The sequence below is a fragment of the Trichechus manatus genome, unplaced genomic scaffold (genome assembly GCF_000243295.1).
Source record: "Trichechus manatus latirostris isolate Lorelei unplaced genomic scaffold, TriManLat1.0 scaffold00028, whole genome shotgun sequence".
NCBI classification, from domain to species: domain Eukaryota; kingdom Metazoa; phylum Chordata; class Mammalia; order Sirenia; family Trichechidae; genus Trichechus; species Trichechus manatus.
Window position 1 is genome coordinate 7961634 of NW_004443964.1, and position 27991 is coordinate 7989624.

Sequence of the window (27991 nt, forward strand, 5' to 3'; positions counted from 1 at the left end):
CACTCTGTCCGGGACCATGGAGGCGGACCAGGAGGAGGCTGCAAGGGGTCTCACCATGAGTTGCTGGTCCTTGGAGTCCCCGCTGTCCTTCATGCTTGCGGCGGGGGGAGGGGCTCAGGCCGTGACACCGGGCATGGCCGGGCGCACCCCCACGGCCGCCAGGTCCCCTCCGGGCGTTGCTCGCAGCCTCCTGCCCTGCTGCTGCCTGACAACGCGAAACCAACAACTCGCCCGCGGCCAGGGTCCCTGACCAGGGAGGCGGGGCCGGAGGAGGGACGGCACCTCCTGCCTCCTGGGTCCGCCCCTCCCGGCGCTGCGGACGAGAGCTGGCGCCTCCACCCGGTAGGCGCCCAAGCCTGCGCCGCTGTCCGGCTGTGCTGCCTAGGCGTCCACCGTCCTTGGCGTCTGTGCGTCCGCCGGAGCCCAGCGTCCGTCTGGCAGCTTCTGGGCGCCTCGGGGCCGGGGGCCCCTTGCCCACTGCCCTTCAGGGGGCGCCCAGCCGACCACGCGGCGTTCTGGGCAGACGGCTCTCTGCCCCCAGGGCCACCGTCTCCGCTGTCTGTCTGTCAACGTCTCCGGGGCGGCGGCTGGCAGCCTAGAGTTGCCATGGGCGCTGCGTATATCGCGGTGACCGCGGTGTCTCTGGCGTGGGTGTCTTCACCTCCCCCACTGCCCCATACCAGGGGAGGTAGGGAGGGAGAGTTGTCCCTTTGCCCAGGCTGCCCGCCCCAGTTACCGAGCGAGCAGGGAAGCCTCTGTATTACTTGGGGTATGCGGCGCGGGGTGGGGTGGGGTCACAGAAGACCAGTCTGTGTGTGTCCCGCTAGCAAACAAGGCTCTATCTTCACCCAGAATCCGGGACAAGCGGGATGGCTCCGTGTGGCTGCTAGTTCCCTGTCTGCGGGAAAAGCCACCATTCTGTGCAAGACAGTGTAAGTCAAAGCCGCGGGCTCCATTGTTTCTGGTGATGACAGCAGTTACACACTCAGGGACTGAAGTGGAAAGATTCCTGGCCTCAGGAGGCCCCAGGAAAACAGGAGTCTAGTCCCAGCTCTGCCTCGAATGGAGCCAGCCACACCCCCTAAGTTTCCTGGGTAATGTTGGCACTCTTCCCGGTTCTAAGGATGCATCTTTCTTGCCTTCTGCTGCCCCCACTGAAGCCAAGCCCAGCACCCCTGCAACAATGGCGCTCACTTCCGGCAGAAGGAGCTGGGCAAGAAAGAGCTGCTGTCCCCTGGGGCAGTCTGTGGTGGCTGGCACACATCCAGAGGTGGAGCATGATGGCACCTTCCACCCTGGGACTGGCTTCCCAGGCTGCCCTCAGAAGCCTGTGTTAGGTATGATTATTAATAAACAGTGGCAGGCAAGCAGCCTATGGCCTTGGATTTGATAAATAAATAGATGCCGTCGAGTTGACTGCAACCATGGTGACCCTATGTACAACAGAACAAAATGTTGCCCGGTCCTGTCATCCTCACCATCTCTGACATGTTTGAGTCCATCACAGCGGCTATTGTGCCAATCCACCTCACCGAGGGTCTCCATCGCTGGCGCTCTGTTTCACCAAACATGATGTCCTCCTCCAGTACTTGGTCCCTCCTGATGACATGTCCAAAGCAAGCAAGTCAGACAAAGTTCTGTTGTAGATCACCAGGCCTTTCCTCCTAGTCTATCTTAGTCTGGAAGTTCTGCTCAAACCTGTCTACCATGGGTGACCCGGCTCATATTTGAAATCCTGGTGGCATAGCTTCCAGCATGACAGCAACCCACCAGCCACCATAGTACCAAAAACTGTCAGGGTGGTGGGAATTTGATAAACAGATAAACAAAATGAAGCTTACTAGAGACCAAACACTCCTACAGGGGCTACAAGTTATGGTCCAGTTCTCTGGCCCAGCCTGCCCTTTGAGGCTACACCCCTAGGTGGCAAATGGGTATGTGTTATGGATTGAGTTTTGTCCCCCCAAAATATGTGTCAACTGGGTTAAGCCATGATTCCCTTCCCAGTATTGTGTGGTTGTCCTCCATTTGTGATCTGATGTGATTATCCTATGTGTTGTAAATCCTACCTCTATGATGTTAACGATGCATGATTAGAGGCAGTTGTGTTAATGAGGCAGGACACAATCTACAGGTTTAACTTGTATCTTGAGTCAATCTCTTTTGAGATGTAAAAGAGAGAAGCAAGCAGAGAGAGAGGGGGACCTCATACTGCCAAGAAAGAAAAGCCAGGAGCAGAGTGTGTCCTTTGGACCCAGGGTCCCTGTGCTGAGGAACTTCTGGACCCAAGGGAAGATTGATGACAAGGGCCTTCCCCCAGAGCCAACAGAGACAGAAAGGCTTCCCTTGGAGGTGGTGCCCTGAATTCAGACTTCTACCCTCCTAGACAGTGACAGAATAAATTCTGTTTGTTAAAGCCATCCACTTGTGGTATTTCTGTTATAGCAGCACTAGATAACTAAGACAGTGTGCTTCAACCAGATTCAGGAAAGCTTTGAAGATGTGTCATTAGATAGAAAAAGCCCTCCCAGCTCGTGCTTCAGACCCCTGGGTCTAATTTGTTTGGATCAGTCACAGGAGACCCCTGACACAGGCCACCTGGGCTATTGCCTTAGTTACCTAGTGCTGCTGTAACACAAATACCACAAGGGGGTGGCTTTAAAGAACAGAAATTTGTTTTCTCACAGTTCTGGAGGTTAAAGGTCCAAATCAGGGTCTCGACCGTGTGGATTCTTTCCTTGTCAGTAGCCCCTGGCACTTTTGGTTCCTTGACTTGTAGACGATCCTAACATGGCTTCTGTCTTCCCCCTGTTTGTGACTCTGTGTCCATTCTGGTCTTTTTATGACTCAGAAGTTATTAGGTTTAGGATCCACCCTTCACTGGTCTGACCTCAATAACATAAGAAAAGAAAAACCCTATTTCCAAACAGGATCACATCCACAGGTACAGGGGCCAGGAATTCAACAGATATTTTGGGGGGACACAATTCAATCCACAACAACTAGAGCTGTTTTTTCTCTTTCTTTGCTATTCCTCAGCATGCAGAAATCCCACCCAGGATGGCAAGTGGGGGTTGAGGGTAAAAATAAGACAAGATTCTAAACAGGGAGGTCCCCAGCCCATCTTACATGAAGACTCACCACAAACATCTCCACCCCAAACCATTTCCTCTGCTTAACTTCTCTGTATTTGTCAATGACAACGCTGTTCTCTATATCGCCATATTTCAAAATCAAATTTGAATTTCTCTTACTCTTCATCCTCTATACTCAAGTCTGTAGATTCTACCTCTGCAAATGTTTCTCCTCTTCATCATCTCCCGGTCATGCCCTCGTCCACCTTCTGCTCTGTCTGCAAGGAGGGACAATCCTCCACTTATTTATCTGGCTAACTCCTTCTTCAAAACCCACCTTACCCATTACCTTCCCCTTTCCTTTGAAGAACTGCCCTTCCTCCATTCCATGTGGGTCTGGTGAAGCCCAGGACAGCATCTCATCCCACCCTCAGCCATGCATATGGCACGCCAGCTGGGCTTGGCCTTGGTCACAGTGATTGGTCCAGGAGAGTGGGCTATGAGCCAAACTGGGCCAATCAGAGCCTTTCTCTGGGAATTTTGTTACACTGGGAGGAGGGGCTCTCTTTCACTTTTGGGATTGCTGGCTGAAATGATTGAAACCAGAAGGGAGGGGCCTGGATCATGCCTACTCCCTCCCCCTATCGCCAATACCTGGTACAACGCTGAATGAAGGCAAAGTTACTCAGCCAGTAAGCCCCTTAGCTGGTTCAGACTTCAAAGCCTGGCTGCGCCATAAAACATGACTTCTAATTTACAGTTCCCATTTCAATCCCGCAGGCTCACCACCAGGCCTTAGCCACAGGCGCTTTCTCCTGGGTCTCTAGCTCTGGGAGGCAAGGAAGAGCCAGGAGGGGACCCTGAGCTGACCTTGATAGGTGGGGCTTGTCACCTGTCCTTTGCCTCTCCCTGGGGCCAGTGCCCTCCCAGGGGCCTCTGGGCCCTGGAGCATGCTTTATTTTGTTCCTGACAAAGACCCAGGGTGTCCTCCTTCAGAGTCCTGCTCTCAGGCCCACAAGTACCTGGATACCACTCTGAAGGGAATGCTGGGACAGGACCCTCCCAGTAGCCTGTTGGGCTGTCATCATTGCAAGCTGAAATGTCAGGGGCTAAGTAGCACGTGTATTACTCAGTCGGCTGACTGGACAAGGTCAGATGGCAGGCGCACTCTCACCCCGAGTGTGCGACACATGGACCTCACTGTGCTGTGGACTCCTGCGTCTGGCCGCTGCTCCCTCCACTTTCCGACCTTGCTTGGATGTGTCCCTACACCCAGGCTCGACCTCGCATTCCACATTCCACACCCGTGGGGGCGGTTTCCCCAGTGGCCTCCGGTTCGTGATGATGCATCACGGTTTTGTCTGGTTCCCCTTTGGAGGAGAGTGAGCAACAGCTTCCTGGTGAGGCAGGTGGATAGGGCAGGTGGATAAGGCAGGTGAAAGTCATTGGCCACGAGGACAAGCCTGCATGGGGCACTGCATCTGTCCTCAGAGCTCCAGCCGCCCCTTGTCCAGCGGCATCTGCAGGGTTCTCTTTTCTCCCACGGCCCATTCCTCAAATGCCATCGCAGCACAATGGGGCTCTCTGTACCCACAACAAAGGGTCTGCAGGCCCCAGCAGATGGCTCACCTTTCCAAGCCCAAGCAAAAGGCCAAAATTCTAGTATAGCCAAAGAATGTTCTCCCTTGGGGCTCATCATCCCCGATCTCAGCAAGGGGTCCATCCCTGTGCCCAGGCTAATGCAGTATGGAGTTGGACTTTCTCTTGGGGCATTTCATCTGGATAGACTTTTCTCTCTAACTTGGCCTTGGCTCTACTGACCTTTTGAAAAATATTATTGTGGTAAACTCTATAGAACATAAAATTTGCCATTTTAACCATCTTTAAGTGTATAATTCAGTGATATTGATTACATTCACCCCAGAGGGCAACCATCACCACTATCCATTTCCAAATGTTTTTCATCACCCTGAATAGAAATTCAGTACCCCTTAAGCAATAACTCCCCGTTCTCTCAGTCCCTGGTAACCACTAACAAACTTTTGTCTCTATGCACTTGCCTGTTCTAGATATTTCATGTAAATGGGATACTACAACACTTGTTGTTTTGCTTATTGACATTTTGGAAGGGATAATTCTTGCAGTGGGGGGCTGACCTGTATGATATTGAGCAGCATCCCCAGCCTCTACCCACTAGAAGCCAGTAGCACCCCCTCCCCCTCCCCAGTTGTGTCAGCTCAAAGTGTCTCCAGAGAGTAACAAATGTCCCCTGGGGGGCAAAATTACTGTCCTAAGAGCAGTGCCAGAGCCCCCCTTCCTTATCCTATATAGTGAGGGGCCTATCACAGGACGGGGTCCCTGGGTGATGCAAATGGTCAACATGCTCAGCTCCTCACCGCAAGGTTGGAGGTTCAAGTCCATCCAGAGGCATCTCGGAAGAAAGGCCTGGCAATCTACTTCCAAAAACTCAGGCACTGAAAACCCCCTGGAGCACAGTTCTACTCTGACACTCAGGGAGTCACTGTGAGTCAGAATTGAGTGGATGGCAACTGGTTTTGGAGACTTTGCAGAGTGGGATGCAGGCGCTCTCTGCCTGCTGCCCGGATGGCAATGCTGGGCGGGAAGTGGAACTGGCCTAGCACACTCCTGTTTCAGGGCTGGGAGGTCTGGAGCGTGGGCTGTATGGTTGTAAGCTCTAGGGCTGGAGCTGGGTCTGAGGTCCCGCTCTGCCACTTATGGCCGTTGGACTTTGGCACGCTGCTTCCTTTCTTTGTGCCTCACCTGCCTCATCTGTAACATGGGGATGAAGGTGGGGATCTCATCCCTGGGGCCATTGTGAAGATGAAGCCTGGAATGCAGGGCCCAGAGAAAGCACTCAATACACGTGAACTGCAGTTACCATTTTCTCAAGGTCTACTCAATGCTTTTCCCTTCCGGCATTTTATAATTTTCTGTGTCAACTTAGCTATGGTTCCCAGTTGTCTCGCCAAATACTAGTCTAGTTGCTGTTCCATAATGTAATCTAATGTAAAATGCAATGTCATTCCTTTCCCTAATGTAATCTAATGTAATCAATCACTCAGTTGAAAAAGGAGTTTCCCTAGGAAGTGTTCTGCCTCCAGACTATAAATAGGTATTCTGGCAGAACTTTAGGCTGCACTCTTCCCATCTCCTGATCTACGAATCTTGGCACATAAGCCTGCAGGAGTCCTCTGGCTTGTCACCTGACCTGTGGATTTTGGGACTTACCAGCCCTTCACAATTGTGTGAGCCAATTCCTTAAAGAAAATCCTTATCTATCTACCCATCCATCCATCTGTCTACGTGTGTGTCAAGAAATCAAATGACATATTACATTGAGCAAATCTGCTGCAAAAGACCTCTTTAAAGTTTTAAGAAGTGAAGATATTACTTTGAGGACTAAGGTGCACCTGATCCAAGCCATGGTATTTTCAATCACCTCATATGCATGCGAAAGCTGGACAATGAATAAGGGAGACTGAAGACGAATTGATGAATTTGAATTATGATGTTCGCGAATAACATTGAATACACCACGGACTGCCAGAACAAACAAATCTGTCTTGAAGGAAGTACACCCAGAGTGCTCCTTAGAAACGAGGACAGCAAGACTTGTCTCACATACTCTGGGCATTTCATCAGGAGGGACCAGTCCCTGGAGATGGACATCATGCTTGGTAAAGTAGGTCAACGAAAAAGAGGAAGACCCTCAATGAGATGGACTGACACAGGGCTGTAACAACGGGCTCAAACATAGCAACGATGGTGAGGATGGCACAGGACCGGGTAGTGTTTCCTTCCCCTGTGCGTAGGGTCGCTATGAGTTGAAGTTGACTCGATGGCACCCAACAACAACAAATCTATGTGTGTGTATATCTGTCTCACTGGTTTTGTTTCTCTAGAGAACCCTCAGACAGGCATGAAGGGCAGCTGGCCCTGGGTCCCTCCCCAACAATATTCTTACACAGGCATTTTTAAAAGGACACTTAGGACCCCTGTCAGGATCACCTGACATCCACGGACTGATCAGTGTTCAGGGGACTGCTCCTTGGGCAAAGTAGGCTCTTAGGCGCCGTCTCGCCCTACCACTGTCTCTGGCCATGGTCACCAACTGCTCTGTTGCATGTGGATTCAAGTGACACCTGGATAGCCCACTGCCCAGTGCCCGGCCCACGGTCAACAGCCGTGCAAGGCTTAGGAGTGAGCCCGCCTGGGCTCCTGTCCCCACTCTGCCCCTTACCAGCTCCATGACCTCCACCATGTTCCTGCATCTCTCCCTGAACCTCTGCTTCCTCCTCTGTAGATAAGGAACCCTGGTGGTTAAAGTACTCAGCTGTTAACCAAAAGGTCAGTGGTTCGAACCCACCAGCCACACCAAGGGAAAAAGATGTGGCAGTCTGCTTCCATAAAGATTACAGCCTTGGAAACCCTACGGGGCAGTTCTCTGTACCATAGGGTCGCTGTGAGTTGGAATCAACTCGACGGCAATGGGTTTGGTTTGGTTTTTTAAAGTAAGTACAGCCCTCACAGGGAGTTGTTAAGGCTGATGTCAGAAAACGTAAGGCGGTCTGAGCAAAGGATGCATATTGAGCACTAGCTGTTGGCATTGTTGTCGTTAATTTAATCTTACAAGAATAAGATGATGGGAAGCTTGGAGCAAACAAGAATAACCACACTCATTTCACCAATGGCTCTGACACACACTCAGCACTCCGACGTGGCCGTGTGCAAAAGTGCCGGGGGGCGTGGCTTTGACAGATATGTTCTAAGTGGATGGACTTTCTCAGTTCCCGCCTTGTATGTGGATGGGAGAGGTCACTATGGGGGCAGGTGAAGGCCCCCCTCAGTCTTTCTAAGGCCTTGCCATGGCTAAGACAAGCCCCACTGAGGCTGTGTAAGCTTGCGAAGGAAGACGATTCTCAAGGTATCTAAGAAGATATCCAGGGCTAGGCTGGGAGGTGGCGTGGCCTCGGGGCTGGGGTTCATGGTGGCCAAGGCTGACGGGGGAGCAGAGTTGGGAGAAGCCCTGCCTCTTCCCTCCCTCCAAGCAGTTGTCTGGGATTCCCCAGTAAGTCAGTCTGGGCTAGTGATCTGCAAGGGGCAGGAGCAGGCCAGACCCCCAGTGACCCCCCCAGCCCTCCCTCGCACAGCGATGCTTTAAGGAGGGGCCCTGGCTCCCATGTGTAAACCCAGGACCATCCTCGGAGGTGGGAATGGAAGGCACACGTGTTATGGGGCCACAGCTGAAGGCTGACCTTCTAGGCTGGTATCTCCTTCTCACCCCCTTCTTCCTCTTCCCCAATCTCTTTGTCCGCCATCTCGTTCTCCTCCTCCTCCTCCTCCTCCTCCAGACTTTGCTTCTGTCAAAAGAAGACGCCACAAACTTGCTGCTGGCGGACAGGCCTTTCCCTGGGACGTTACCCCGAGAGCCCACGAGCAGCTAACTCCTTGCTGAGCTCCCTGGAGACAGTGCCGATGGCGCTGGGTCCGCGAGGGCCTCTGGGTGCTCAGAGCCAACGGATGGGGGAGGGGGCATGGCAGACTCGGGTACAAGGCCTCTGCTTCTGCTGCTTGCTGACTGGGCCACCTCGGGCTAGCTCCTTCCTGAGTCCTGACACCACAGCAATAAGGTGGGCCTGACACCTGGCAGGGCTGAGGCTAGGATCAGAGATAATGGCATCAGGGCCCAACATACAGGAAGCATACGCCCTGCTCGGTCATACAGGGCCCCACGCTTAGAAGGGCTCCAAGCTTAGTTTAATGCTCGGCTATTTCCATCTTGAAATTCTTTGTAATTTTTTAATAAGGGTCCTCGATTCTCATTTTGCACTAGGCCCTGCAAATTATGCAGCCAGCCCTGCTCACAAGGATAGGTACTGGCTTAGCTCGCTTGTTCTTTCCCTCTCCATGCTGTTCTCTTGCTTGTTCACATCTTGGTGTTGTGTCTGTGGGCCCCTAAAGGCAACGGCCCGTCCTGACACCTTCCTTTCTGTCTCTGTTCCCTGGCTGGTACAAGAGGGCCTGGGAGGCAGCCAGACACCATCTTTGTAGCTCAGTCTCCTCGTTTTCCAGATGGAAAACTAAGGAACCAAGAAGCGAGTGACCAGCCCAGGTGATAAGCTAAAAGCTGGGGCCACGTGCAGATGAGCTAAATCAAGTCACACCCGACACCAGGCCTGGGGGAGCCAGGCCAACACACCCATGGCGTTCACAGCCCCTTTCTGGGGACCTCAAAGCTCGCTCATATCTAACAGTTCACTTATCCCCAAATCCTCACTCAGTGGGTTAGCATGCATGTTCAAGTTTCACCCCAGGGAGAGGCGAACGCCAGCATGGACTGAGGTGACTGCCCCCAAGAAGCCTGAAGTCTGTTTGGAGACTTAGGCTTCCTCTGGAGGCTTGGAGCAATTCCTCCCACCTGCCAGATGGACAAATTAAGGGCCACCCTGCAAGGCTCGCACAGAGCTCAAGGCCACTCTGGAAGCGAGCCAGCAGAGCCGAGCCCAGGAGCCACGGCTCCCTACCCCCAGCCCAACAGGCCCTGCTGTGGCCCAGCAGTCCCTGCTGTGACCCTACATGCTCTGGCTTCTTCTTCATGGCGTCCTTCTCCTTCCTCTTCAGCTCCGTGAAGATGACCTCGAAGAACTCCTCCTCGGCCTTGGTGACTAGCCCCTCCAGGTCTATGGCAGTCTCCTCCTCCCTCAGCTCGTCCTCCTTGCCCTCAGCCTTGCCCTTCTCTTTCAGCCGCATCTCTCGGTGCCTGGCCTCCAGGATCTTCTCCCGCCGGGTCTCACGTTCAAATACCTGGGCACACAGGGACAGAGAGGCCACTGAGGGAAGAGGCGGGGCAGCTTGCGGCTCCCAGCACTGGGGCCAGGCTGGGCTTTACCGAGTGCTCCCTGCTCCACTCATGACAGCCTCTAAAGAGGTCTGTGCTCAGGGCTAATATCGGGGTCAGAAGGCAGAGCAGCCGGGTGCCAGGTTTCCCGATTCCAAGGAGCACCAAGTACACAGATGCAGGGTAAAGAACGCCCTTTGGAGCTGGGCAATGTGGCAGCCCTGGGCCCACGGAAGGAGTAGCTCAATGGAGAGACCAGTCCCACACAGGGCCAGGAGGTTCTCCCAGGGCCTGCACCAGGGGTTTTCAGTTCCACAGAGTGCCCCATGGCCCTGGGGAAGTGCCTCCAGGACATCTCAGCCCCCCAGTGCCCTGGCTGCAAGGTGGCTCCTTCCATTGGCTTTCTACTGGGATTCTGCTAAGCTTTCATTTGAAAGTTTGTATATATATGTGTGTGTATACATGTATACATATATAAGCATACATATATGTACGTGTGTGCATGTACATGTGTACATAGATGTGTATATATATAAAACCCGTTGCCGTCGAGTTGATTCTGACCCATAGCGTCCCTATATAGTGACCCTATAGGACAGAGTAGAATTGCCCCATAGGGTTTCCAAGGAGAGGCTGGTGGATTCAGACTGCCGACCTTTTGGTTAGCAGCTGAGCTCTTAACCACTGTGCCACCAGGGGTCCACAGATATATATTCAGACACTACAAACCTCTTATGATGCTCATTCCAGGACACCATGCGGCCTCCCCAGAAACACTCATCCATTTCCCCGGGGGTAGGCGGAAGGGGACATGGGTTTTCTCTAACTGGTCGCTTGCCATGGGGCTAGGTCAGACACAAGAAGGAGGGGCCTCGCCCCTGCGCAGGCACTTACAGAAGACGCTATGTTCTTCTCGTTCCTCTGGAGGGTAGAAAGCCCGTGCGAGACCTCCAGCAGGGTGGTGGTCCCCAGCCGGGAGCCACAGGCGATGAGACACCCGTTGTCCTGCACCCGGAGGCAGAAGAGGGCCTCATCACACACCTGTCAGAGGGGCCAGGGCGACCCAGGTAGGGGAAGAGAGAGGAGGAAAGTTACGTTTGTCTGACTAACTAATCCCTGCGGAGTCTTAGCCAAGCTGCCCTGTTCAAACACCCTCAGGGACTCCCCATGACCCACAGGAGGAAGGTCAAACACTGAGATTGCAGGTCAAGATCCTTCTCCATCAGCCTCACCTCCCACCAGCCCTTCACTCCAGCCCCACACTCCTCCTGAAGTTCCCACACGCCACACCTGCCATGGCCCCACGCCACGCATCTCAGCTCTGGCTCAGGACTCAGGCATAGAGAGTTAGCCACAGGGTCCCACTTCCAGAGACTCTGAAGAGACAGGCCTGGGGGGTAGGGGACGGCGGGCATCTGCTTTTTAATTTTTTAAAATTCCCCCCTGGTGATTCTCACCTTCCTAGGAACACACTCTTCCAAAGGCCAAGTGGTAGTCAGCCAGCATGGGACTTCCCAGAGAGACTCTCGAACCAAAGATACACCTGAACCCACGCACGGACGTATGTGCTCACACCACCCACGACACACCCCTACCCAGGTCCCTGCCTCAGAGGGGCCCCAGCTAACTGAGGGCCTGGGTGAACGAGAGAGTGGACATGACCTTCAGGCTGAGGGCTGGGTCACACTGCTTGAACACAAAGTCCCAGATGTCCAGGGTTCCATCCATCTTGGTGGTGAAGAAAACTGCCGGCCTTGAGGGGCTCCAGGCGCCGTCGGTGAGGTAAGCCATGTGGTACCTGTGGGCGGTCGGGCGCCATCCATCAGGGGCCAGTGTGGGTGAGGGGATGGAGAGGCTGCTTACCCAGAGTTCTGCTCTCTCAGCACCCCAGGCCCCAGGGTCTCTGAGCCTGAAGAAGCAGGAAGCTCTTCCTTGCGTTTGACTTCTAGCCATCAAAACCTCACCTGCCTACCACTCGTGGGCTGCATTTTAAAGGACTCTGAGACAGCCTTCCCTTGGGCTGGCTTGCCACTGGTGTTTCTCCACAGCTGGAGTCCCTGGGTGGTACAAACAGTTAATGCTCTCAACCAAAAGGTTGGTGGTTCGAGTTCACCCTGAGATGCCTTGGAAGAAAGTCCTAGCCATCTACTTCCATCGAAAACCTCACGGAGCACAGTTCTATTCTGACACACATGGGGCCGCCATGTCGAGTAACACCTCGACAGCAACTGGTTATGGTTAGCTCCTTGAGAACGAACAGGCAGCTGTTGCTAGCTCTGGGCCAGTCCCCTAGCTCGGGCTCAGCTGAAAGGAGTCATAGGAAGGACCTGCCCAGAAAAGTTCACGACACTGATTAGGAGTGTTATACTTCCTTCTTGGTTTATCCTAGATTTTCAAAAATTTCTGCAGTAAACATGGAATATTTTTGTAAGTAAACAGACATATACACACGGTGGAGACCGTAATTTTATGCATCTTCCATAGCAATACAGCTGTAGCTAGGCCCATGGCGGCCATGCCAGAGACTCCATTTCCCAGCCTCCTTTGCCACTAGGCTTGTCCACGGCTAGGCCACCATGGGAGGAGAGATCAAGACAAATGGAACCTCGCAGAGATTTCTGAGTTACAGGCTGCAGGGTTTTCAGGGCTGTCTAAATGAGCAGGCCAGGTAGGTAAGAGGAAGGCATGGTCCGGGGTAGAGATGCTAGATGAACTACAGGACACCCATTAAATTTCATTTTCAGATGAACAACGAATATTTTAGTACAGGTATGTCCCAAATACTGCATGGCAAATACTTACACCAAGAAAGCATTCATTGTTTGCACGAAATTCAAATTTAACCGGGCGTCCCGTATTTTTACTTGCTGTTGTTGTTGTTAGGTGCCATCGAGTCGATTGCAACTCACAGCGACCCTAAACCAGAACCAAAACCAAACCTGCTCATAAACCCAAAACCAAAACGCCAAACCCATTGCCATCGAATTGATTTCAACTCGGAGTAGAACTGCCCCATAGGGTTTCCAAGGAGCCACTGGTGGATTTGAACTACTGACCTTTTGCTTAGCAGCCAAACTCTTAACCACTACACCACCAGGGTTTCCATCCACACATAAGTACCTGCTAAATCTGTTTAATTCTATGGACAGAGAGACCAAGGGCAGGCCTGGGCTCCAGAACACAGGCTCACCAGCTCCCCCTAGGGGTGAATCCTGAGAAAGGCCCAGGGAGAGGGTGCTTCACACAACACTTTCTTCTCTCCTTCAGCGCAACCCGGCAGCCAGCAGGTGCCTGCAGAATCCAAGCCATGTCACAAAGGCTCGAAAAGTTTAGGGGAAGGGCTCCACTTCTACCCAGAACCTCCACGCAAGAGCCATTACTTTACGAAGTGACTGAATCCAGCCACATTCTACCACAAGCTCTGGTGTTTGTGGACAGGTGGGAAAGGGTAGGGATGATTTTCTCTGTTTTATGATGGATTCCTGGGCCAAGCTGGTCCCCTCCACCCTCCATCCCCCTCCCATCCCCATCCTCTGCACTTACTTGGTCCACATGATGGATGACTCCCGGCTGTCTTCAGACCAGATGCGGGTCGTCCAGTCCCCGACGGTCAGGAAGTTCTTCGGGTAGAAAGGGTTCCTCTGCAGGGCGTAGATGGGGCCGTGGTGGCCCGAGAAGGTGCACACGATCTTCTCGGCGGGCGTCTTGCCCTTACGGTTGCAGGAGATGACAATGCCCTGCTCTGTGCCTACCATGAATTTGGTTGGCTGTGGAGGGGGTGACACAGGGGTGGAAGGTCCCATGAAAAAATGGTGACTCAGGGCTTTGACAGCATGGAGAGCAGCCTGCTCTGAGGGCTCTGTGGGCGCTGGAAGGGGCCTCGGTAAAAGCCTCCGCTCAGGCTATGCACACTCCTAGAGAGCTATCCTCACTGTCCCCACCTCATCAGACCCCTCCCTTCTTTAGAACCTGCTCTAGTCCCTGGAGAGGCTTGTCACCAGCCCGCTCCACGGAGCATGATTATCTCCACTAAGCATTTTGCCATAAAGATCACGAACATTTGTTTTTATTTATAGATAACAAAAAAGGTCCAGAGATGGGACAGCCCCGTGTGTGTTAAGAGTAGAACTGTGCTCTGTAGAGTTTTCAATGGCTGATTTTTTGAAAGTAGATCATCAGGCCTTTCTTCTGAGGCACCTCTGGGTGGACTCAAACCTCCAACCTTTCAATTAGCAGGCAAGCGCATTAACTGTTTGCACCATCCAGGGACTCCTTCGACCAGATCATTCTGCAGATTGGTATAGCCTTACCTGGCAAGACAGTGACGCTGACCACGTTGTTATTGTTAGCTGATTTCGAGTCGGCTCCAACTCACGACGACCTTATGGATAACAGAAGGAAACGCTGCCTGGTCCTGCACCATCCTCAAAACCGTTGCTGTTTGAGCGCATTGTGGTGCTCGTGTCAATCCGTCTTACGGAGGGTTCCCTTCGTTTCCGCTGACCCTCTACTTTACCAGCCATGATGTCCTTTTCCAGCAGTTGGTCTTTGCTGGATTGGTGTCCAAAGTAAGCGAGCCAAAGTCTCACTGTCCTTGCTTCTAAGCAGCATTCTGGCTGTACTTCTTCTAAGACTGATTTGTTTGTTATTTTGGCGGCCCACGGTATAGTCAACATTGCTCACCAACACCACAATCCGAATGCATAATTCTCCTGTCTTCCAGCACCTACCATAGCACTGACTAAATCACACGTCCCCGCCTGGTGGTAACTCAGAGCAGGTGTCCACCCAGCACCCAGAAAATGACCTGCCAGTGAGTGCTTTGCCTCCCCTGCTGGTCTGGGAGCTCCTTGAGGGAGGAGGCTTGTCTTACTTGATTTTGTAGCCCAGTAGCTGGCATACAATAGTCGCTCAATATGTGTTTGTGGATTGCATGGAAGAAGGCAGGTCTCCGGACCCCTGAGCCAGGGCTCCCTCCAGGCCTCTGAGCACAACCCCTTCCATCATGCAATGCCATGTCTTGTTCACTGTTCCACCTCTTAATCTCCAGGCCAGACTATACATCTACACAGCAGGACCCACCATGCCCAAAATGAAAAGACCAGGTCAGCTTGGGATGGGAGGGGTTGTGCTGAGCAGGCAGAGGGGACAGGAGAGGTCTCGGCAGGCAGGCTGAGATGTCCCCTGTGGGTGATAAGCCGGCCCCTGCAGAGCTCCCAGATTAGAAGCCATCATGAGTTGAATTGCGTCCTCCAAAAAGATATGTTGAAGAAGTCCTAACCCCCAACCCCCATCTGTGAATGTGGCCTTATTTGGAAACAGGGTCTTTGCAGATGTAATTAAGTTGTTGTTGTCGTTGCTAGGTGCAGTGGAGTCGGCTCAGACTCACAGTGACCTTATGTACAACAGAACAAAACACTGCCTGGTCCTGCGCCATCCTCACAATCATTATGTTTGAGCCCATTATTGCGGCCACTATGTCAATCCATCTTGCTGAGGGTCTCCCCTAAATTCAATTAAGATGAGGTCATTAGGGTGGGTCCTAGTCCAATATGACTGATGTCCTTACAAGAGAAGAGACACAGAGACGCACAGAAGGAAGGTGCCCACGTGAAGATGGAGCAGGAACTCCTGGGGCCGCCGGGAGCTGGGAGAGACAAGGAAGGGACTTCCTCTAGAGCCTTCGAAGGCAGCGTGGCCCTGCCAACGCCTTGACTTTCAGACTTCTGGCTTCCAGGACTGTGAGAACATAAATTTCTGTTGCTTTAAGCCCCCCAGCAGGTGGTATTTTGTGCGTGGCAGACCTAGGACATGGTTCTAGAGACCGTCCAAACACGGCTCAGACAGGTGGGGCAGGCTGTCTGCGACTCACTGCTTTCTCTCTGGCTGAGCATCAGAGGGGAACACACCTTCTCCCCAGGGCTCCACTTGCCCCACAGCTCCCAGCTGTCCCCATGAACAGGGCCAAAGCTGCTGGCCCCCACCAGGAGGAAGGAAAGAGCCTTATCTAGCTCAGTCCTGGCTGGTTCAAAGACTAAGAAGCCTCGTCAGATGCAGTTGCTGCCACCAGGGGGAGCAGGAGGGCCCTGGAAATGCAGCCCCTAAAACCTGCTCTAAGGAGCCCTGGTGGCACAGTGGTTAGGCGCTAACCGAAGGGTTGGTTGTTCAAACCCACCAGCCACTCTGTGGGAGAAAGATGTGGCAGTCTGCTTCCATAAAGTTTACAGCCTAGGAAACCCTATGGGGCAGTTCTACTCTGTCTGATAGGGTTGCTATGAGTCCAAATCAACTCAACAGCAATGAGTTTTAAGCAGGGCTTTGAACCAGTTCATTCCATTTCAAACCCCTGCTAAGAATTTCATTTCTACATTTTATGTATTCTTATGTATACATAAGAGTCACCTGGGGATACATAAGAATCACCTGGGGTCTTGTTAAAATGTAGATTAGGATTCAGTGTATCTGGGGTGGAAATGCAAATTCTCAGCAGGGGTTCAAACTGGAATAAACCGATTCGAAGCCCTGCTTTTAGGACCCACTCTGAATAGGGGAGGGTCTGCCAAGACACCCCAAGGGGGCTTTGGCGTCAGAGCTCTGGGCTTGAGCGCCAGCTTCACCATGTACTACGGCACGTGACTTAACCTCACTAAGACTCACTTTGTTTATCTGTCGATTAGCGATGATAACATTACCTAACAAGATGGTTATGGGAGATTACATAATCTAATCACTCAAGGCGTTGGACATGTGCACTCAGTAAGGGACAGGCGTGCAGGAGGTGGGGGATAGTAGCAATTGGGTCATTATCATCTAGCACCTGGCCTAGAAATTCTTGCATCCAGGACAGAACGTTTTTCTCAGTCCTTCCCATCCCCAGCCTCCACGCCTGTGCTTCGTCCTCTTGTCCCAGGGTTGGGGGCTGGTTAAATAACCCTCCCCCTCATCCCACCAGCACTCAGCCTCAGCCTTGCGTGAGGACTCTCAGGGAGGGATGAGGCCAGAGTATCTCCCACTTCCCAGGGGCCGAGGGATGATGTCCTGTGACCCCGAGGCAAACAAGTGACAACCCCAAAGGGGAAACCAGGTCTGGTTTCAGTGAGACATAACCAGCAACCAGTCCAAGACAAAAGCCATCTGGAAAAGTGGTTCTCTTGCTTTTTCTTGGGGGGGTGGGGGTGGGGGGCTTCATCTGCTGCTTCTAGAAGATTCTCTCCTCTGACACATTAGCATTATGGCTCAACTTTGATATTTACAACTCCTTCCCAGATACTAAATGCTGTAATTACGCTCTGGGTGTCCCAGGAGCTTCTTCTGATATCACTTCCCTCTCCCAACACCCCTTCCTTCTCAAAAGAAAGTGAGATAACCAGCCCAGGGCCCCATGCCAGGTAGGGGCAGGGCCTGGGTCGGAGATCAGGCCTTCTGATGTCTGTCCTGGACATAGCTCTTCCCATAGGATGGAGCTTTCCTGAAATCCTGCCCTGGCCAAAGGAGTCCCCAGGTGGTGCAAAAGGTTCATGCACTCGCCTGCTAATTGAAAGGTTGAAGGTTGGAGTCCACCAAGAGTTGCCTCAGAAGAAAGCCCTGGCGAACTGCTTCCAAAAAATCGGCCATTGAAAACTCTACGGAGCACAGTTCTACACTGGCACTCACCAAAGTCGACTCGAACTCCAGGGAGATGGCGCCCAGGGCGTTTTCCAGCATCTCCTTTTTGGTGATGTCCATGATCACCACCTCGGTGGGCTCGCTCAGCTTCCGGATATCCCACCACATGACCTGACAGGGGAGGTGGCGACACTGAGACACCGAGGTCCCGCGATTTCCCCGGCTTTTGCTTTTCCCACCTCTCTGCCTGTTGACAAATGTTGAAGCACCTTCTCTTCGACACCAGGGCTCCCCACTGGGGCACAGAAGGGTGCTGATGGAGGCTCCCAGCCCCTTGTGAGAGCAAACACACCCTGAGAATGAGAATCACTGCTCTAGTCCACAGTTCCCAAACCTGGCTGAGCACCAGAGTTACCGGTGAGCTTCACAAAATCCAGTTGACCTACCGAACAAAAACTGCCAGGTGCAGGCCCAGGAATCTGTATTCTTAAAGGCTCCCCACAATACAGCAATACATAAACCCGTTCCTGTCATTGATTCCGACTCATAGTGGCCCTATAGGGCAGAGGAGAACCGCCCCACAGTGTTTCCAAGGCTGTAATCTTTTCAGAGTGGCTGGTGGGTTCGAGCCTACCTTTCTGTTGGTAGCCAAGCGCTTAACCACTGCACCACCAAGGTTGCTTTGGCAACACATAGCAACGTTAAAAATGCACATACTAGTATGTTAAAATGGTTGTCGTCGTTGTTAGATGCCATCGAGCTGATTTTCAACACATAGCGAGTCCATGTGACAGAGAAGAACTGAGTTTTCTAGGCTATAATCTTTACCAGAGCAAATCAAACAGGTCCTTTCTCCCAGCAGAGCCACTGGGTGGGTTTGAGCCACCACCCTTTCCGTTAGCGGCCGAGCACTTAACCATTGCACCACCAGGGCTCCTAATGTTTAAATGGTACTTTATTTTAATTTGTAGTTCTTTAATTATGAGTGACATTGAGAGATTTTAAGAAATCTTTAAGTGTTTTGGTTATTTGTATTTGTTCTTCTTTGAACTGGTTATATACTTTGCACATTTTTCTACTGGGCTGGTCATCTTTTTCTTATTGATATGCAATAGCTATTTGTATATTAAGGAAATTATCCTTTTGTCATTTGTGTTGCAAATAGATTTCCCAGTTTTTCCTTAATTTTTGCCCCATAAGAAGTTTTCAATTATTTTGTAATTAAATCTATCAATATTTTTAAAAGAAATCTGCACGTACGCTCTGCTTCAGAAATCCCACTGCCAGGAGTATATGCTATAGATGTACCTGTGGGTACGTGCAACCATCTACACAAATTTATTCTTTGCTACATTATAACAGCAAAAGATTAGATTCTACTTAAATTAGGATACACCCACATAATGCACTCCTTAACAGGCATGGGACAGCTTTTTATGAAGTATGAAATTGTCTCCCAAATATGTTAAGTAAAAAACAACAAGTGCAGAAGAGTGTGTAAGGCACAAAAAGTGCAATGAAGAAGACTACGTACTTGCTTGTATAAGCAAAAACTCTCTCTGGAAGCGCATGTAAGAAATGATACCAAGGGTTGCCTCCAGGAAGAGGGACTGGGAGGCATGGGGACAGAGGTGGGAAGGAGATGTGTCACTGCCTACCCTTTTGAATCTCTGGGGTTTTGTTCCACGTGCATGTGTTACCTGCTATTCAATTTAAAAAATAAAATGTCAAAGGAACGTTTCCCCCAGTGATTCCGATGGTGGACCAGGGCACGCCTACCGCTCCCCGCCCCCCACAGCACCTGGCCAGCTGGTACCTGCCCGTCTGTGGAGGCTGAGAAGCACTCAGTACCCGTCTTCGACTGCAACCAGATGGTGCCGTACACAGGGTCCCGGTGGCTGAACTCGATGGTGGACAGCTCCGCCACCATGCTACCCTTCCGGGTGTCCCAGCAGGCTGGCGGGGAAGGAAATGAAGGGGCAGTGAGAGGGGGCTTCCTTCCGGGTGCAGAGAGCAGGGGACAGAGGGGTGGTGCTTCCCTACGTTTGGCAGGTACGCAGGTTTCCAGAATCAGGGCGTGGTTCAAGCCGTCCTGAGAGTCCCACCAGCTCAACCTACGGAGAGACTTCCAGAGTCCACGCTTCATTCATTCTGTTGAGCCCCTACCATGTGTGGATCACTACTCTGGGCACTGGGGAAGCTCCTGGGCCAGGGCTGTGCAAATCAGGGAAGACCTGATAAGGCGCTAAGTTCTCACCTCTGGCTGACTTTGAAACTCTACACAGAGGCCAAGGCAAAGTTGTCAACTGCCTGGCTAAGTGCTTGAGGCATGTCCTAGCACACACAGAACCCCTAAGCAAAGGCTGGCAGATTTACTGGCTCCAAGTGTTTAAGGAAATCTCTATCCCATCACTAACTGACCACCAAGCTAACCAAGCAGAGTCTTCAGTGGCCACACACAACAAAGAATACAGATTTTATAGAATTAGTTCAGAAAATTTATTAGACAAACTAACAACAACAACTCAACAAACAGCAACAACAAAAAACCCTGGGAAGTAAGGAGAATCTGATTTCTAGAGTTGCCACGTCATATATTTGAAATGTACAGTTTTCAACAAAAAATTACAAGACATGCAAAGAAACAAAGATTATGACCCATACACAAGTGGAAAAAAGTAATAAGTAGAAAAGTCCCTGAGGAAGCCCAGATGTTGGGCTTACTAGAAAAAGACTTTAAATCAGCTATTTTAAAATATTTTCAAAGACATGAAGGAAACCATGCCTAAAGAATTAAAGGAAAGTGTGAAAACAATGTCATACCAAATAGAGAATATTAATAAACACATAAAAATTACCAAAAAAATAGACGTTTTGGAGTTGAAAAGAACAATAACTGAAACAAAAAAGGAGCTCAATTACAGATTTGAGCAGGCAGAAGAATCAATGAACTTAAATATAAACCAATTGAGATTATCCATTTCGAGGAGCAAAAGAAAAACAATGAAAGAAAATGAGCAGAGCCTCAGAGACCTGTGGGACCATCAAATGTACAACATATGCATAATGGGAGTCTCAGACAGGTGAGAAAGGGGCAGAAAAATATTTCAAGAAATAATGACTAAAAACTTCCCAGTTTTTATGTAGAACATTAATCTACACATCCAAGAAACTCCATGAACTTCAAGTAGGCATAAGGGCCACAGCATGGCCCATATCTACCAGCCTATAACCTCTGACCTACCTGAGTTTCTTCCTTTGGCATCCAAAGTCCTTTATGATCTGATCCCTACCCACCAGGCCAGCCCAACCTTCTGGGACTGTGCTGAGAGTACATAGAGTCCAAACTCACTAGACATTCCATGCCTCTACCTTTGTATGTGCTGGTCCTTCCACCAACAGTGTCCTTTCCTTGTGTTCCTCCTTCAGCCATCATTGCCTCCTCTATGCAGCCTTCCCAGGATGCCCCCATGCCCTGCCAACTGCCCATTCCCTAGGGAGAATTAGTATCTTCTTCCCTATGCTCCATTTCTATGACTCCTTCTGCACCCACTGCACTAAAAGATGATTAAATGATGATTGTCAGTTCCCTGAGACTGAGCTCCCTGAGGGCAGGGACTGCCTCTCATCATCCCTTTACCTCTGGCCCCTGTTACCATGCCTTGCTCAGGGAGGGTGCTCAGTAAATATTTGTTGACTGTATTTGGACTACTTTTTTTTAAACTTTTTATTTTGAACTGATTTTAGATTTATCTGAACTACTCCCGCTAGAGGCACTGCTGAGGTGTCCACACAACCTGACTCCCTTGGGCATCTGGAGTTGTTAGCTGTGGGATATCCCTGCCCACCTCCCTACTTCCACTTCTGTGCCTGACCCAAGCCCTGGCTAGCATGTGAGCCTGGCCCGGGCAGCTGCAGGGGCTGGGCTGCCTCAGAGCCCAGGCGGATGTTAGGTGGTCTCCTGGTTAACTCCCGGGTCCCTCCTTACCAATCTGCCCATTGTAGCAGCCTCCCAGAAGGACGTGGGAGTCCTTGGGGTTGTACTCCAACGTGATGAGGGGCGAAGTCGGCCTCAGGGCAATTTCAGGCTTGTTGGGATTTTCTATAAAGGAAAAAAAAAAAAAAAAAAAATCCCACCAGGCCTGGAAAGATAAGGACATGGTCAACAAGTTTAATCCTTTCTCCAGGCTGCAGCCTCTGGCCCCTGGTGACCAGAATCCAGCATCCTCAGCCCTAGAGCTCTTCTAAAGGTTTTATTTGATGATCAGATTTTGTGTGTGTGTGTGTGTGTGTGTGTGTGTGTGTGTGTGTGTGTACGCTTTCATTATATTTCTAGTCCATTTCCCAGGTTTGATGTGAAACAAGTTTTTGACCCTAAGGTTTTTACATAAAGTCAACTCTCCACTAACCTCCAAGCCAGTTTCTTCATCCGTATATGGGGATAATAGAACAGTGGAACCCACCCATGGGATTGTAAGAACTCACTGAGCTTCAACACGCTTGGCACATACACCTACTAATAGGTGAGCGCCTACTAATAAAAGCTAATGTCTACTGTAATAATGGCGATGGTGAAGGGAAGTCTGAGTGTGAGATGCCACCACCAGCTGGTACCTGCCCAGGTGCTGGCCCGCAGAGTGAGCCCTTCGGTAAATGATGGTCTCTGCTCCCAAGTGCACCCACTGTCTCTGGCAGCCACGAATTACGGGGAAGTGTCAGGAAAGGTTGGACAAAAGGGGTCTCCTTGCCCTCCTTCTTGGGTCCCTTCTCAGTCTGCTGGGGACTCTTCCTGAGATGTTCTTCAGGGGCCAAGAAGTGGGAGACCATGGGTCTAGTCTTTAGAGCCCTGACGAAGGATCTGGAAATGGAGGTACTTTCTTACTTCTGATTTGGCTTTGCTGGGCTGCACCTGAACCCAGGCAGGAAGGGGAGGAGACAAATGGCTTCCTCCTCAGTCCCTGCCCTCTCCCTATGAGGGACAGCTCTGTGAGTGTCCTCTATCCCTGCTTCCACCTGCCACCCCCCTACTCTCGCTGGCCCCTGCCTGTACCCTCAGCCCTCCCTGGCCAATGAGACCCCTCACTTCTCACCCATGTCCCAGATGTATGAATCAAGGCTCATGCCCACAGGTGCCCGCTGAAAATCCAAGCAAGAATATGCCACCGCCAACTTCCGGTTGCCATCAGGGTGCCAGGAGAGGTGCGTGGCTGCCCGCTTGATATCCTGGGGATCCCTTTAGGAGAGAACAAAGAAGCCAGCGGACTGAAGTACAGTGCCCTTAAACGTCTGTCTGTCTTTTTTTTTTTCAGTTGTGGCACAATATATATTTTAAAAAATTTCCATTCCAATTTTCTTATTTACTGAACATTTCCTTTTCAAAAAATTCAAATGTATTTAAGCAATTACATTCACTCAGAGAAATTTATTTTAAAAACAAAGTTCATAGGACTCCCATAAATAGAAAAAACCAATCTTACCAGCCATAAATAAAAGGTAATGATAAAAATTAAAACAGTGGAACTGGAATATTAAATTCTACCTGCTGAAAGTTTTGAGCCTGAGGCGTGATTTCCCACTGTTATTTACAAAAGGTAGGGGAGGGGGATGAGCAAGAATTGGAAAAGTGTTAAAGACTGAATAGCCCCAAACTGAGACCTTGTGCTTGAAGTAAAGGGAAGCAATGAATGAAAGCAGGAAAGGAAATAACTCTCTCACCTCAGGATTCAACCGCTTTGTTCCTCCCTGGGTGCACTCTTACGGAAGAGCCAGGCTGGGGCTCAGGAGACCGAGTTCCAGCCTTGGTTGGTCACCACCCACCGGCTGGCCCCCATCCACCGTGTGCCTTTGAGCACCTCCCCTCCCTGGGCTCTGTTTCTTCACCTGTAAAGTGTGGAGCTTGGACGGGATGATTTCTAATATATCATCCTGCTCGGATGATCCATATACGAGGTCAGACCACTGCTGCAGGCAATGGAGGAAGGACAGCCCCTGCCTCCAGGCCCTTCTTCTGCACATCCCTTGCTGCCAGCCCTCCCCTCTGCCCTGCCCTCTGCTCAGCAAGTCACCAGTCACCCTGCACCTGAATGGGTTCTTTCACTCTCAGTGCAGGTTATCTGCGGGAAAACTTCCTGCTGGCAAACTGCTGTCCTTCGAGGTTATTCCCAGGTATACGCCCATCAGTGTTGGACCAGAGTCCTGTTTGCCCGCAGTGCTGCTGGGTCACGGGTGTCCCATACTTTGTCCTAACTATATTGCTGTTGTTGTTAGGTACCATTGAGTTGGCTCCCACTCATGGCAACTCTATGTATAACAGAACAAAATGTTGCCCAATCCTGTACCATCCTCACAACAGTAGGTATGTTTGAACCCATTATTGCAGCCACTGTGTCAATCCATCTCATAGAGGGTCTCCTTCTTTCTCGCTGACCCTCTACTTTACCAAGCATGATGTCTTTCTCCAGCGATTGGTCCCTCCTGATGACATGTCCCAAAGTAAGCAAGACAAAGTCTTGCCATCCTTGCTTCTGAGTACTTCCTCTAAGACAGATTTGTTCATTCTTCTGGCAGTCCACGGTGTATTCAATATTCTTCACCAACACTACAGTTCAAAGGTGTCAGTTCTTCTTTGGTCTTCCTTATTCATTGTCCAGCTTTCACACGCACATGAGGCGATTGAAAATATCATAGCTTGGGTCAGGCGCACCTTAGTCATCAAAGTGGCATCTTTGCTTTTGAACACTTTAAAGAGGTATTTTGCAGCAGATTTGTCCAATGCAATATGTCATTTGATTTCTTTGCTGCTTCCATGGGCGTTGATTGAAATCCTCATAGAAATCCAAGTAGAATGAAATCTTTGACAACTTTGATTTGTTCACTGTCTATCATGATGTTTACGGGCCCAGCTGTGATGATTTTTCTCTATACTCCAAGAATCGACACCTATTCCTACACCACTTTGCAAATTCCCTTAGTCTTTCGCCAGAGTCTGCCCTCCCCTTCCATCAGCCAAACCCACCTCCAGGGTAAGGACTTCTCCACTGGGCTCTTAACGCTGTGTTCCTTATCAGGCTCTGGGCATACAGGGGATTGTACCCATGGCTCAGGGTAATTGGCAAGGAGTAGGTTACTTTAGGAGCACCTGCCCACAGGGGAGGAGCCCTGGTGGCACAGTAGTTAAGAGCTTGGCTGCTAACCAAAAGGTCAGCAGTTTGAATCCACCAGCTGCTCCTTAGAAACCCTATGGGGGCAGTTCTACTCTGTCCTATAGAGTCACTATGAATCAGAATCGACTCGACAGTGATAGGTTTGGTTTAGTTTTGGCCCACAGGAGTGACAGAATTGGCCAGACACCTGCCTGGCTATCGAGGTACCTGAAAACATTGATAGTTTTAGCCGAAGGGGCCTCATCCGTCACCTCCACCGGGTCCTCATCATCAAAGTACTCCTCGTAAATGTCGATGGCATTGTTCTGCTTGATGCAGTGCTCCATGATCTGAGAAGAACACACTGGACAGTCTTAGCGGTCCTTCCAGGGAGGTCCTTCCAGACTGACTAGGCCTGGAATGGAGTCTGGAAGGGGGATGCGAAGAAATATCTAGTGGACTTTTCCCATCCTTCTAGCCCATGCATTCTCAACCGGGGCGACATCGGCCCCAAGAGGGTGAAAACTGGCTCTTGCAGGGCAAAACAATATTAGTCTTTTTATGAGTGAGGAGCCCTGGTGGCGCAGTGGTTAAGAGCTCGGCTGCTAACCAAAAGATCGGCAGTTCGAATCTACCAGTTGCTCCTTGGAAACCCTATCGGGCAGTTCTGCTCTGTCCTATACGGTCGCTATGAGTCAGAATCGACTCAACAGCAATGGGTTTTATGAGCGAAGAACAGATCTACATACAGCACATAAACAGATACACAGTATACCTATGGCATTAAAATATGTTTAAAAGTATTTCTTCTTGAATATCAGTATTTTGTTGTTGTTGTTAGGTGCCGCTGAGTCAGTTCCAACTCATGGCAACCCCATGTGTTACAGAGTAGAACTGCTCCCGAGGGTTTTCTTGGCTGTCATCTTAATGAAACAGATTGCCAGGACTCTTCTTCCACAGTACCATTGGGTGGGTTCAAACCGCCAACCTTTAGGTTAGCAGTCAAGTATAAACCATCTGTGCCACCTGAGGACCTTTATGGCATCAATTTCACGGGGGGGAAGGAGGCGATCAGGAAACAAATACCTGAAAAGTAACTAGTTACTGTGCCTGGCAGACTAGAAGCTCAGTCCGAATTTGGTGACGGAATGAATGATCCCTATTGGCAGGGAGCTTCTGGGTGGGGTTCTTTTGGAGTCCTCTGCCCAAAGAGTTCCCCACTTTTCATACCAACATCAGTTGCCTTTGAGTTGACTCCAACTCATGGCAACCCCACGTGTGTCAGGGAAGTACTGTGCTCCATAGGGTTTTCAATGGCTGCCCTTTTGGAAGTAGGCTCCCAGGCCTTTCTTCAGAGGCACCTCTGGGTGGACACGAACCTCTAATTTCAGTTAGCAGCTGAGTGCCTTAACCCTTTGCACCACCCAGGGACTCTCACTTTTCAGAATTCTCCCTACAGCCTGTTCAGCACTTGTGTCTCCCTGCCTTGTCTGTCCCTCCGTCTGCTACTGTGTCCCCAGACAGACGCCCCCTAAGGTCAGCAGCCGGGTCCCTTCCCCTGAAGAGCTACATGGACCCAGCACAGGGATGGGCACTTGATGGGGCTTGACCTCCCACATGGGAATGAAGTGACAGGTGGGACCCAGACAGATGGAGCTGAAGGAGCTTACCGAGCCGAGCTGTGTAATAGTGTTGATGTAGTTCTCGTCCTTCTCCACTTTCTTCCGGAAGCGGATGGTCTGTTCCAGCTCCAGGGGGTTCACATCCTTGGGCCAGCCCCCCTCGATGTGGTTAACCCCCCTGGTCTCCATCTCGAACCGCTCTGTGTTGGCCTAAACAGAGAGCTACAGGTGAGAAGATGCTCATCCAGGTGTGAGCATCTGGCCACCTCTGCAGACCAGGGCCTGGGACTCCCAGGTGGCCACTGGAATGGACCCATAACGTGCCCCTGACCAAAACCACCATGTTTTCAGGTTCTATCAGGAAACTTTCTGGCTCTCAGGCAGACACAGGTAGTCATGAAATGCCACCCTGTGGAGTCAGCAGCTTTGGACCTGATGATAGTGGCCACAGACAATCCAGTTCTGGCCTTATCTGAGTCCTAATGACCAGAGGAGCCCAGCCATCTGTCCTGTGAGATTCCAGTGAAAAAAAGAAGTAATATTCATTCTCCTCTCTGCCATTTACAACATCACAGAAATTGATGCATAAAAACAATTAAGAGTGGTGGCAGAGTAATTTGGAAAAGGATTGTGGTTAGGGTTGCACAACAAGATGAACGTAGAAAGATTGTTGAATTGGCAAATGTCTTGTTACACATATTTTTACCACACACGCAAAAAAAAAAACAATTAAGAGTTTTGATTTGCTTTACCCATCTGCTCACTATAGCAGGGACGATGGCCCTTGTGATTTTACTCCTTTCCATTTTTAAGTCGGCTCTCACAAAAGCTAAATGTCTCGACAGGGCGGGGCAGCTGACGGGAGAGCCCTGCTGTGGTGTGACCTCCATGGCGCCATCTTGTTTAGCTGGCTACGCCAAGGATGTAGGCGTCCTGGTCCCCTGACAGTAATTAGCTGTGGGAAAGCAAGGTCAGTTCATTTGAACTGTGAGTCATGGGCACCACCGCACCAACCTGACTGTTGAACGTCAGTTTTGGCCAAATTGAGCGTGATTTTTCACTCATAGAGTTTGGATGTGACTAAACGGGTTATCTCATTAAATCGAATTTTCCCTCAGCAGCTCTGACCTAATCAGGAGCTGATCACCTGATTCAGACAGATAGCTACTTGGGCTTCCAAACAGCATGATCACAGCGCTCAGTTCTCTCAACCTGAAATTTCCTTCATGCCAGAACTTTCTAGAAGACATTGTTCTCTTTTCAAGTTGCCTGCTAGCTTTGAATCCCTGTCCCCTCAGAACACCTCTCCCAGCTGTACCAAACGCCTGAAACGCTGAGTACCTTCCTGAGTCTGGGCACTGTGGTGGGTCTGGGGTGACTCTGTCCTCTCACCTCCAGCATCTGCATTGATCCGCTTTAACTGGCCTCCAGGTGGACAGGGACACCCAATCCCACTGACCTGCACAGCCCGCCACCCCACAGACCTGGGGCAGGGACACACCTCGTGCTCTGACATGTTGGTGGAGCACTGGATGCCCGTGTCCACAGGGTTCCGCTCCACAAACTGCTCGGCCAGCTCGGGGTTGGGCTGGATGTCTATGTTCAGCTCGGCCTGGCGGTCCGAGAAGTTGCATTGCTTCCCAAACTCGCTGCGCTTCTTGAGGTACACGTACACGATCTCCATGGTGC

The 27991-nt window shown here is 50.8% G+C and overlaps 2 protein-coding genes across 2 annotated transcripts in view; both read right to left on the bottom strand.

Moving 5' to 3' along the window:
* KIF19 (kinesin family member 19) overlaps positions 1-172 on the bottom strand; it is a 32471-nt gene extending 32299 nt beyond the window's left edge. Inside the window, exon 1 of the mRNA XM_004374171.2 lies at positions 55-172. Within this exon, the coding sequence (XP_004374228.1) occupies positions 55-93 (39 nt within the window). The 5' untranslated portion in view covers positions 94-172. The remainder of the gene's footprint in view (positions 1-54) is intronic.
* DNAI2 (dynein axonemal intermediate chain 2) lies at positions 115-27991 on the bottom strand. The gene is made up of 15 exons (XM_004374415.1): positions 27804-27991; positions 26351-26512; positions 24909-25030; positions 22629-22771; positions 21527-21640; positions 19355-19494; positions 17587-17709; positions 13477-13700; positions 11596-11731; positions 10828-10974; positions 9672-9899; positions 8377-8455; positions 7981-8092; positions 252-482; positions 115-205 (listed from the first exon to the last, which is right to left on the bottom strand). The coding sequence occupies exons 1-15, from the start codon at positions 27984-27986 to the stop codon at positions 115-117; spliced, it is 2235 nt and encodes a 744-aa protein (XP_004374472.1). The 5' UTR covers positions 27987-27991.

Bases quoted from the DNA above. Each gene is read 5' to 3' on its own strand.
- DNAI2 (XM_004374415.1), bottom strand. From the start codon at position 27,986: ATGGAGATCGTGTACGTGTACCTCAAGAAGCGCAGCGAGTTTGGGAAG. The intron at 22,772-24,908 runs GTACCTCGATAG...TCTCTCCTAAAG, and splicing joins AAAACTATCAATGTTTTCAG to GGATCCCCAGGATATCAAGC. The intron at 8,456-9,671 runs GTAGGGTCACAG...TTCTTTTGACAG, and splicing joins TGAAGAAGAAGCCAGAGCAT to AAGCAAAGTCTGGAGGAGGA.